A 12,032-nucleotide genomic window follows, 5' to 3' on the forward strand; every position below is an offset into this window, starting at 1 on the left:
AACTAATGCAGTCTCAGGTCCCGCACCCCCACTTTATTTTAAAGATGTTTAAAAATAAAGGAGTTCTATTTTGACTCTAGAGGTATACCTCCTAGTTGAGTTTATAATCACATCAGTGTGGTTTAACTTCCTTCTTAGAATCATCAGAATAACAAGGATTAACGAGCCTTTCAAACTCAGTTTCATAGGAGACAGAAAAGTTGGCGAATTTTTAATTTGGTTACAAATGTACCAGCAAGTAAAAAATATGCATGCTTCATTAGTCTGAAGATGGGAAAGTAGAAGAGTACTTCAGAGTATGCTTCATGATGTCTTTTTTAAACACAGACATTTCTTTTCTCAGTTCACCATCTTCATCAAAAACCATATCATAGTTGTTGGTTTCCAAGTTCATCAAACCCTAAAACAGAAAAGCACTTCTTACTAAACAAACTCCCAAGGATAGAAATAGGAAAGATTCTGTGCAAATGATGTATAGACGTGCTATATTTAGTTAAGCTGGATAATTATAGTGTTAATAAACTATGAGGTACATCTGAGGTCAAATTCCCAATTTATCATTTCATGTCTTGAATAATTCCTACAAAGCCATTAGGATTTTACGGATAAGATCAGCCACTTCAGTCAGAAATAATTGAAAATAGTAAGTAGTTAAACTTTATGGTTACTAAAACATATTTAGTTCCCTAAGGACATTTTATGGACCATGAGCAACATACCTCCATGTACTTCTCATGCATATCTTTAATTGCTTCCAGGGTCTGGCTCTGACTACATTTGGACAGTCTTAATGCTTGTTGTTCTTTTTGATAATTGTTCTACAAATGTAAAAGGAAAACATTACTAAAACGATTCTGTTCATTTTGTTACTGCCATACAGCATGAATGCTAGGCTAACAGTCAACCACTTAATGTATCTCCAATACTAAAATGTTTACGTGAGCAAAAGTAATTCCATATGAAACTTAAAAGAAATAGTTTTCCACCTGATTTAACATTTTAACAACTATTATGACTAAATATACTTATATTTTTAAGTAACATGAAATACAATTGTACTACAAATTGTGGGGTAGGAAAAATTTTGGTGAGAAAGTGTTTGCCATGCTGCACAGACTGGCCTTAGCCTTCCAAGTGCTTATGTTTATAGGCATGCACCATGTAAACATGAACTTGGTAAAATCCTACCCCTGGAAGCTTAACTCTAGGTAGTGTTAATGCTTTTACCATATGATGGCCTCCTTTTACTAAATAGCAGAAGCAATCCCAGCAGGTGGTTCACTACCTCATCTCTGTATCTACCCTCACCTAAGATGTATGGGCCAAGTCTTCTAGTTTCTCTTCCTTTCTTAAGGATGCCTTATACTTATTCTTTTTTTTTTCCACTGTTTTTTTTATTACATATTTTCCTCAATTACATTTCCAATGCTATCCCAAAAGTCCCCCATACCGCCCCCCACTTCCCTACCCTCCCATTCCCATTCTTTTGGCCCTGGCATTCCCCTATATTGGGGCATATAAAGTTTGCAAGTCCAATGGGCCTCTCTTTCCAGTGATGGCCGACTAGGCCATCTTTCGATACATATGCAGCTAGAGACAAGAGCTCCGGGGTACTGGTTAGTTCATCATGTTGTTCCAACTATAGGGTTGCAGATCCCTTTAGCTCCTTGGGTACTTTCTCTAGCTTCTCCATTGGGAGCCCTGTGATCCATCCAATAGCTGACTGTGAGCATCCACTCCTGTGTTTGCTAGGCCCCTGCATAGTCTCACAAGAGACAGCTATCTTTGGGTCCTTTCAGCAAAATCTTGCTAGTGTATGCAATGGTGTCAGCGTTTAGAAGTTGATTATGGGATGGATCCCTGGATACGGCAGTCTCTAGATGGTCCATCCTTTCATCACATCTCCAAACATTGTCTCTGTAACTCCTTCCCTGGGTGTTTTGTTCCCAATTCAAAAAGGGGCACAGTGTCCACATTTTGGTCTTCATTCTTCTTGAGTTTCATGCGTTTAGCAAATTGTATCTTATATCTTGGGTATCCTAAGTTTTGGGCTAATATCCACTTATCAGTGAATACATATTGTGTGAGTTCCTTTGTGATTGTGTTACCTCACTCAAGATGATGCCCTCCAGGTCCATCCATTTGGCTAGGAATTTCATAAATTCATTCTTTTTAATAGCTGAGTAGTACTCCATTGTGTAAATGTACCATAATTTCTGTATCCATTCCTCTGTTGAGGGACATCTGGGTTCTTTCCAGCTTCTGGCTATTATAAATAGGGCTGCTATGAACATAGTGGAGCATGTGTCCTTTTTACCGGTTGGGACATCTTCTGGATATATGCCCAGGAGAGGTATTGCTGGATCCTCCGGTAGTACTATGTCCAATTTTCTGAGGAACCGCCAGACTGATTTCCAGAGTGGTTGTACAAGCTTGCAATCCCACCAACAATGGAGAAGTGTTCCTCTTTCTCCACATCCTCGCCAGCATCTGCTGTCACCTGAATTTTTGATCTTAGCCATTCTGATTGGTGTGAGGTGGAATCTCAGGGTTGTTTTGATTTGCATTTCCCTGATGATTAAGGCTGTTGAACATTTTTTCAGGTGCTTCTCTGCCATTCGGTATTCCTCAGGTGAGAATTCTTTGTTCAGTTCTGAGCCCCATTTTTTAATGGGGTTATTTGACTTTCTGGAGTCCACCTTCTTGAGTTCTTTATATATATTGGATATTAGTCCCTTGTCTGATTTAGGATAGGTGAAGATCCTTTCCCAATCTGTTGGTGGTTTTTTTGTCTTATTGATGGTGTCTTTAGCCTTGCAGAAGCTTTGTAGTTTCATGAGGTCCCACTTGTCAATTCTCGATCTTACAGCACAAGCCATTATTGTTCTATTCAGGAATTTTTCCCCTGTGCCCATATCTTCAAGGCTTTTCCCCACTTTCTCCTCTATAAGTTTCAGTGTCTCTGGTTTTATGTGAAGTTCCTTGATCCACTTAGACTTGACCTTAGTACAAGGAGATAGGAATGGATCGATTCGCATTCTTCTACATGTTAACAACCAGTTGTGCCAGCACCATTTGTTGAAAATGCTGTCTTTCTTCCACTGGATGTTTTTAGCTCCCTTGTCGAAGATCAAGTGACCGTAGGTGTGTGGGTTCATTTCTGGGTCTTCAATTCTATTCCATTGGTCTATTTGTCTGTCACTATACCAGTACCATGCAGTTTTTATCACAATTGCTCTGTAGTAGAGCTTTTGGTCCGGCATGGTGATTCCACCAGAGGTTCTTTTATCCTTGAGAAGAGTTTTTGCTATCCTAGGTTTTTTGTTATTCCAGATTAATTTGCAGATTGCACTTTCTAATTCGTTGAAGAATTGATTTGGAATTTTGATGGGGATTGCATTGAATCTGTAGATTGCTTTTGGCAAGATAGCCATTTTTACAATGTTGATCCTGCCAATCCATGAGCATGGGAGATCTTTCCATTTTCTGAGATCTTCTAGAATTTCTTTCTTAAGAGACTTGAAGTTTTTATTATACAGATCTTTCACTTCCTTAGTTAGAGTCACGCCAAGATATTTTATATTATTTGTGACTATTGAAAAGGGTGTTGTTTCCCTAATTTCTTTCTCAGCCTGTTTATTCTTTGTGTAGAGAAAGGCCATTGATTTGTTTGAGTTAATTTTATATCCAGCTACTTCACCGAAGCTGTTTATCAGGCTTAGTAGTTCTCTGGTGGAATTTTTAGGGTCCCTTATATATATTATCATATCATCTGCAAAAAGTGATATTTTGACTTCATCTTTTCCAATTTGTATCCCTTTGATCTCCTTTTGTTGTCGAATTGCTCTGGCTAGGACTTCAAGTACAATGTTGAATAGGTATGGAGAAAGTGGACAGCCTTGTCTAGTCCCTGATTTTAGAGGGATTGCTTCAAGCTTCTGACCATTTACTTTGATGTTGGCTACTGGTTTGCTGTAGATTGCTTTTATCATGTTTATGTATGGGCCTTGAATTCCTGATCTTTCCAAGACTTTTATCATGAATGGGTGTTGGATCTTGTCAAATGCTTTTTCCGCATCTAACGAGATGACCATGTGGTTTTTGTCTTTGAGTTTGTTTATATACTGGATTACGTTGATGGATTTCCGTATATTGAACCATCCCTGCATCCCTGGGATGAAACCTACTTGGTCAGGATGGATGATTGTTTTGATGTGTTCTTGGATTCGGTTAGCAAGAACTTTATTGAGGATTTTTGCATCAATATTCATAAGGGATATTGGTCTGAAGTTTTCTATCTTTGTTGGGTCTTTTTGTGGTTTAGGTATCAGAGTAATTGTGGCTTCATAGAATGAGTTGGGTAGAGTACCTTCTGTTTCTATTTTGTGGAATAGTTTGTGAAGAACTGGGATTAGATCTTCTTTGAAGGTCTGATAGAACTCTGCACTAAATCCATCTGGTCCTGGGCTTTTTTTGGTTGGGAGACTATTAATGACTGCTTCTATTTCTTTGGGGGATATAGGGTTGTTTAGATCATTAACCTGATCTTGGTTCAACTTTGGTACCTGGTATCTGTCTAGGAACTTCTCCATTTCATCCAGGTTCTCCAGTTTTGTTGAGTATAGCCTTTGGTAGAAGGATCTGATGGTGTTTTGAATGTCTTCAGGATCTGTTGTTATGTCTCCTTTTTCATTTCTGATTTTGTTAATTAGAATACTTTCCCTGTGCCCTCTAGTTAGTCTGGCTAAGGGTTTATCTATCTTGTTGATTTTCTCAAAGAACCAGCTCCTTGATTGGTTGATTCTTTGAATAGTTCTTCTTGTTTCCACTTGATTGATTTCACCCCTGAGTTTGATTATTTCCTGCCGTCTACTCCTCTTGGGTGAATTTGCTTCCTTTTGTTCTAGTGCTTTTAGGTGTGTTGTCAAGCTGCTAATTTGTGCTCTTTCTAGTTTCTTTTTGGAGGCACTCAGAGCTATGAGTTTTCCTCTTAGAAATGCTTTCATTGCGTCCCATACGTTTGGGTATGTTGTGGCTTCATTTTCATTGAACTCTAAAAAGTCCTTGATTTCTTTCTTTATTCCTTCCTTGACCAAGGTATCATTGAGAAGAGTGTTGTTCAGTTTCCACGTGAATGTTGGCTTTCTATTATTTATTTTGTTATTGATGATCAGCCTTAGTCCATGGTGATCTGATAGGATGCATGGGACAATTTCAATGTTTTTGTATCTGTTGAGTCCTGTTTTGTGCCCAATTACGTGGTCAATTTTGGAGAAGGTACCATGAGGTGCTGAGAAGAAGGTGTATCCTTTTGTCTTAGGGTAAAATGTTCTGTAGATATCTGCCAGATCCATAACTTCTGTTAGTTTCACTGTGTCCCTGTTTAGTTCCTGTTTCCATGATCTGTCCACTGGTGAAAGTGGTGTGTTGAAGTCTCCCACTATTATTGTATGAGGTGCAATGTGTGCTTTGAGATTTACTAAAGTTTCTTTAATGAATGAGGCTGCCTTTGTATTTGGAGCATAGATATTCAGGATTGATAGTTCCTCTTGGAGGATTTTACCTTTGATGAGTATGAAGTGCCCCTCCCTGTCTTTTTTGATGACTTTGGGTTGGAAGTCAATCTTATCTGATATTAGAATGGCTACTCCAGCTTGTTTCTTGAGACCATTTGCTTGGAAAATTGTTTTCCAGCCTTTCATTCTGAGGCAGTGTCTATCTTTTTCTCTGAGATGAGTTTCTTGTAAGCAGCAAAATGTTGGGTCTTGATTGTGTAGCCAGTTTGTTAGTCTATGTCTTTTTATCGGGGAGTTGAGTCCATTGATATTAAGAGATATTAAGGAAAAGTAATTGTTGTTTCCTGTTATTTTTGTTGTTAAAGTTGGCATTCTGTTCTTGTGGCTGTCTTCTTTTCGGTTTGTTGAGGGATTACCTTCTTGTTGTTTCTAGGGCGTGGTTCCTGTCCTTGTATTGTTTTTTTTTTCTGTTATTATCCTTTGAAGGGCTGGATTCGTGGAGAGATAATGTGTGAATTTGGTTTTGTTGTGGAATACTTTGGTTTCTCCATCTATGTTAATTGAGAGTTTGTCTGGGTATAGTAGCCTGGGCTGGAATTTGTGTTCTTTTAATGTCTGTATAACATCTGTCCAGGATCTTCTGGCTTTCATAGTCTCTGGTGAAAAATCTGGTGTAATTCTGATAGGCTTGCCTTTATATATTACTTGGCCTTTTTCTCTTACTGCTTTTAGTATTCTATCTTTATTTAGTGCATTTGTTGTTCTGATTATTATGTGTCGGGAGGTATTTCTTTTCTGGTCCAGCCTATTTGGAGTTCTGTAGGCTTCTTGTATGTTCATGGGCATCTCTTTCTTTAGATTTGGGAAGTTTTCTTCTATAATTTTGTTGAAGATGTTTGCTGGTCCTTTGAGTTGAAAATCTTCATTTTCATCCACTCCTATTATCCGTAGGTTTGGTCTTCTCATTATGTCCTGTATTTCTTGGATGTTTTGAGTTAGGATCTTTTTGCATTTTACATTTTCCTTGATTGTTGTGCCGATGTTCTCTATGGAATCTTCTGCACCTGAGATTCTCTCTTCCATCTCTTGTATTCTGTTGCTGATGCTTGCATCTATGGTTCCAGATTTCTTTCCTAGGGTTTCTATCTCCAGTGTTGCCTCATTTTGGGTTTTCTTTATTGTGTCTACTTCCCTTTTTAGGTCTAGTATTGTTTTGTTCATTTCCATCATCTGATTGGATGTGTTTTCCTGTTTCTCTTTAAGGACTTCTACCAGTTTGGTTGTGTTTTCCTGTTTTTCTTTAAGGACTTGTAACTCTTTAGCCATGTTCTCCTGTAGTTCTTTAAAGTCCTTCTTGATGTCCTCTACCATCATCATGAGATATGCTTTTAAATCCAGGTCTAGTTTTTCAGGTGTGTTGGGGTGCCCTGGACTGGGCGAAGTGGGAGTGCTGGGTCCTGATGATGGTGAGTGGTCTTGGTTTCTGTTAGTAAGATTCTTACCTTTACCTCTCGCCATCTGGTAATCTCTGGAGTTGTTATAGTTGTCTCTGTTCAGAGGTTGTTCTTCTGGTGATTCTGAGTATCCTCTGTCAGCAGACCTGGGAGACAGGCTCTCTCCTCTGAGTTTCAGTGGTTAGAGCACTCCCTGCTGACAAGCTTTCCTCTTAAAGGGAAGGTGTACAGATATCTGGCGTTTGGACCTCCTCCTGGCCAAAGAAGAAGGCGGAAAACAGGACCTTTCCCAGATGCTGTGTTGCTTTGGCAGGTCACAGAAGCTGTAGGCTTCTGTGGTGCACACTCTCAGCTGTGCAGACTAAGTTCCTAAGTTCAGTGGAGTCCTGGATCCAAGATGTGCTCCCTGCTCCTGAGGCAGAGGGCTCCTGTGCAGGGCAGACCACTGTCTTCCAGCTAGGAGGGTGCCGGATGTCTGTGGCCCCAAAAGGGTGCTGCCTCAGCGGCTCTGTGGCTCCCGCCTGTCCCAGAAGCTGTCTGCCTCTGTGGTCCTCACTCTGACCTGTACAGACTAAGTTCGGCGGATGGCGCTCCCTGCAGGGCAGGTCACTGTCCTCCAGCTGGGAGGGTGCCGGATGTCTGCGGCCCCAAACGGGTGCTGCCTCAGCGGCTCTGTGTCTCCCGCCTGTCCCAGAAGCTGTCTGCCTCTGTGGTCCTCACTCTAACCTGTACAGACTAAGTTCGGCGGAGTCCCGGAGGCAAGATGGCGCTCCCTGCAGGGCAGGTCACTGTCCTCCAGCTGGGAGGGTGCCGGATGTCTGCGGCCCCAAAAGGGTGCTGCCTCAGCGGCCTACTTATTCTTTACTAAGTCCAATGTCTTCACTTGTCTCAACTATTGTCAAGAGTTTTAGCAATTGTAACTTTTTTTTTTTGATTTTTAATATTTTTATTACATATTTTCCTCAATTACATTTCCAATGCTATCCCAAAAGTCCCCCATAGCGCCCCCCGCTTCCCTACCCACCCATTCCCATTCTTTTGGCCCTGGCATTCCCCTATATTGGGGCATATAAAGTTTGCAAGTTCAATGGGCCTCTCTTTCCATTGATGGCCGACTAGGCCATCTTTCGATACATATGCAGCTAGAGACAAGAGCTCCGGGGTTCTGGTTAGTACATCATGTTGTTCCAACAATAGGGTTGCAGATCCCTTTAGCTCCTTGGGTACTTTCTCTAGCTTCTCCATTGGGAGCCCTGTGATACATCCAATAGCTGACTGTGAACATCCACTCCTGTGTTTGCTAGGCCCCAGCATCGTCTCACAAGAGACAGCTATATTTGGGTCCTTTCAGCAAAATCTTGCTAGTGTATGCAATGGTGTCAGCGTTTAGAAGCTGATTATGGGATGGTCCCTGGATACGGCAGTCTCTAAATGGTCCATCCTTTCATCACAGCTACGAACTTTGTCTCTGTAACTCCTTCCCTGGGTGTTTTGTTCCCAATTCTAAGAAGGTGCACAGTGTCCACACTTTGGTCTTCATTCTTCTTGAGTTTCATGCGTTTATCAAATTGTATCTTATATCTTGGGTATCCTAAGTTTTGGGCTAATATCCACTTATCAGTGAATACATATTGTGTGAGTTCTTTTGTGATTGTGTTACTTCACTCAAGATGATGCCCTCCAGGTCCATCCATTTGGCTAGGAATTTCATAAATTCATTCTTTTTAATAGCTGAGTAGTACTCCATTGTGTAAATGTACCATAATTTCTGTATCCATTCCTCTGTTGAGGGACATCTGGGTTCTTTCCAGCTTCTGGCTATTATAAATAGGGCTGCTATGAACATAGTGGAGCATGTGTCCTTTTTACCGGTTGGGACATCTTCTGGATATATGCCCAGGAGAGGTATTGCTGGATCCTCCGGTAGTACTATGTCCAATTTTCTGAGGAACCGCCAGACTGATTTCCAGAGTGGTTGTACAAGCTTGCAATCCCACCAACAATGGAGGAGTGTTCCTCTTTCTCCACATCCTCGCCAGCATCTGCTGTCACCTGAATTTTTGATCTTAGCCATTCTGACTGGTGTGAGGTGGAATCTCAGGGTTGTTTTGATTTGCATTTCCCTGATGATTAAGGATGTTGAACATTTTTTCAGGTGTTTCTCTGCCATTCGGTATTCCTCAGGTGAGAATTCTTTGTTCAGTTCTGAGCCCCATTTTTTAATGGGGTTATTTGACTTTCTGGAGTTCACCTTCTTGAGTTCTTTATATATATTGGATATTAGTCCCTTATCTGATTTAGGATAGGTGAAGATCCTTTCCCAATCTGTTGGTGGTTTTTTTGTCTTATTGATGGTGTCTTTAGCCTTGCAGAAGCTTTGTAGTTTTATGAGGTCCCACTTGTCAATTCTCGATCTTACAGCACAAGCCATTACTGTTCTATTCAGGAATTTTTCCCCTGTGCCCATATCTTCAAGGCTTTTCCCCACTTTCTCCTCTATAAGTTTCAGTGTCTCTGGTTTTATGTGAAGTTCCTTGATCCACTTAGACTTGACCTTAGTACAAGGAGATAGGAATGGATCAATTCGCATTCTTCTACATGTTAACAACCAGTTGTGCCAGCACCATTTGTTGAAAATGCTGTCTTTCTTCCACTGGATGGTTTTAGCTCCCTTGTCGAAGATCAAGTGACCATAGGTGTGTGGGTTCATTTCTGGGTCTTCAATTCTATTCCATTGGTCTATTTGTCTGTCACTATACCAGTACCATGCAGTTTTTATCACAATTGCTCTGTAGTAGAGCTTTAGGTCCGGCATGGTGATTCCACCAGAGGTTCTTTTATCCTTGAGAAGAGTTTTTGCTATCCTAGGTTTTTTGTTATTCCAGATGAATTTGCAGATTGCACTTTCTAATTCGTTGAAGAATTGATTTGGAATTTGATGGGGATTGCATTGAATCTGTAGATTGCTTTTGGCAAGATAGCCATTTTTACAATGTTGATCCTGCCAATCCATGAGCATGGGAGATCTTTCCATCTTCTGAGATCTTCTAGAATTTCTTTCTTCAGAGACTTGAAGTTTTTATTATACAGATCTTTCACTTCCTTAGTTAGAGTCACGCCGAGATATTTTATATTATTTGTGACTATTGAGAAGGGTGTTGTTTCCCTAATTTCTTTCTCAGCCTGTTTATTCTTTGTGTAGAGAAAGGCCATTGATTTGTTTGAGTTAATTTTATATCCAGCTACTTCACCGAAGCTGTTTATCAGGCTTAGGAGTTCTCTGGTGGAATTTTTAGGGTCACTTATATATACTATCATATCATCTGCAAAAAGTGATATTTTGACTTCATCTTTTCCAATTTGTATCCCTTTGATCTCCTTTTGTTGTCGAATTGCTCTGGCTAGGACTTCAAGTACAATGTTGAATAGGTATGGAGAAAGTGGACAGCCTTGTCTAGTCCCTGATTTTAGAGGGATTGCTTCAAGCTTCTGACCATTTACTTTGATGTTGGCTACTGGTTTGCTGTAGATTGCTTTTATCATGTTTAGGTATGGGCCTTGAATTCCTGATCTTTCCAAGACTTTTATCATGAATGGGTGTTGGATCTTGTCAAATGCTTTTTCTGCATCTAACGAGATGACCATGTGTTTTTTGTCTTTGAGTTTATTTATATACTGGATTACGTTGATGGATTTCCGTATATTGAACCATCCCTGCATCCCTGGGATGAAACCTACTTGGTCAGGATGGATGATTGTTTTGATGTGTTCTTGGATTCGGTTAGCAAGAACTTTATTGAGGATTTTTGCATCAATATTCATAAGGGATATTGGTCTGAAATTTTCTATCTTTGTTGGGTCTTTTTGTGGTTTAGGTATCAGAGTAATTGTGGCTTCATAGAATGAGTTGGGTAGAGTACCTTCTGTTTCTATTTTGTGGAATAGTTTGTGAAGAACTGGGATTAGATCTTCTTTGAAGGCCTGATAGAACTCTGCACTAAACCCATCTGGTCCTGGGCTTTTTTTTAGTTGGGAGACTATTAATGACTGCTTCTATTTCTTTGGGGGATATAGGGCTGTTTAGATCATTAACCTGATCTTGATTCAACTTTGGTACCTGGTATCTGTCTAGGAACTTCTCCATTTCATCCAGGTTCTCCAGTTTTGTTGAGTATAGCCTTTTGTAGAAGGATCTGATGGTGTTTTGGATGTCTTCAGGATCTGTTGTTATGTCTCCTTTTTCATTTCTGATTTTGTTAATTAGGATGCTTTCCCTGTGCCCTCTAGTGAGTCTGGCTAAGGGTTTATCTATCTTGTTGATTTTCTCAAAGAACCAGCTCCTTGATTGGTTGATTCTTTGAATAGTTTTTCTTGTTTCCAGTTGGTTGATTTCACCCCTGAGTTTGATTATTTCCTGCCGTCTACTCCTCTTGGGTGAATTTGCTTCCTTTTGTTCTAGTGCTTTTAGGTGTGTTGTCAAGCTGCTAATGTGTGCTCTCTCTAGTTTCCTTTTGGAGGCACTCAGAGCTATGAGTTTTCCTCTTAGAAATGCTTTCATTGTGTCCCATAAGTTTGGGTATGTTGTGGCTTCATTTTCATTGAACTCTAAAAAGTCCTTAATTTCTTTCTTTATTCCTTCCTTGACCAAGGTATCATTGAGAAGAGTGTTGTTCAGTTTCCACGTGAAGGTTGGCTTTCTATTATTTATTTTGTTATTAAAGTTCAGCCTTAGTCCATGGTGATCTGATAGGATGCATGGGACAATTTCAATTTTTTTGTATCTGTTGAGGCCTGCTTTGTGACCAATTATGTGGTCAATTTTGGAGAAGGTACCATGAGGTGCTGAGAAGAAGGTATATCCTTTTGTTTTAGGATAGAATGTTCTGTAGATATCTGCCAGATCCATTTGATTCATAATTTCTCTTAGTTTCACTGTGTCCCTGTTTAGTTTCTGTTTCCATGATCTGTCCATTGGTGAAAGTGGTGTGTTGAAGTCTCCCACTATTATTGTGTGAGGTGCAATGTGTGCTTTGAGATTTACTAAAGTTTCTTTAATGAATGT

The 12,032-nt window shown here is 40.1% G+C and overlaps 1 protein-coding gene across 1 annotated transcript in view; it reads right to left on the bottom strand.

The window, feature by feature from the left end:
- Positions 1–259: 259 nt before the first annotated feature.
- Positions 260–12,032, bottom strand: part of LOC110288669 (X-linked lymphocyte-regulated protein PM1-like) — a 38,021-nt gene continuing 26,248 nt past the window's right edge. The window contains exons 9-10 of the mRNA XM_085837733.1: positions 720–818; positions 260–400 (exon numbers count right to left, since the gene is read on the bottom strand). Coding sequence (XP_085693859.1) covers positions 260–400; positions 720–818 — 240 coding nt within the window. The remainder of the gene's footprint in view (positions 401–719; positions 819–12,032) is intronic.

This window comes from Mus caroli, unplaced genomic scaffold (assembly GCF_978045245.1).
Source record: "Mus caroli unplaced genomic scaffold, Mus_caroli_1 scaffold_5, whole genome shotgun sequence".
In the NCBI taxonomy this organism is placed as follows: domain Eukaryota; kingdom Metazoa; phylum Chordata; class Mammalia; order Rodentia; family Muridae; genus Mus; species Mus caroli.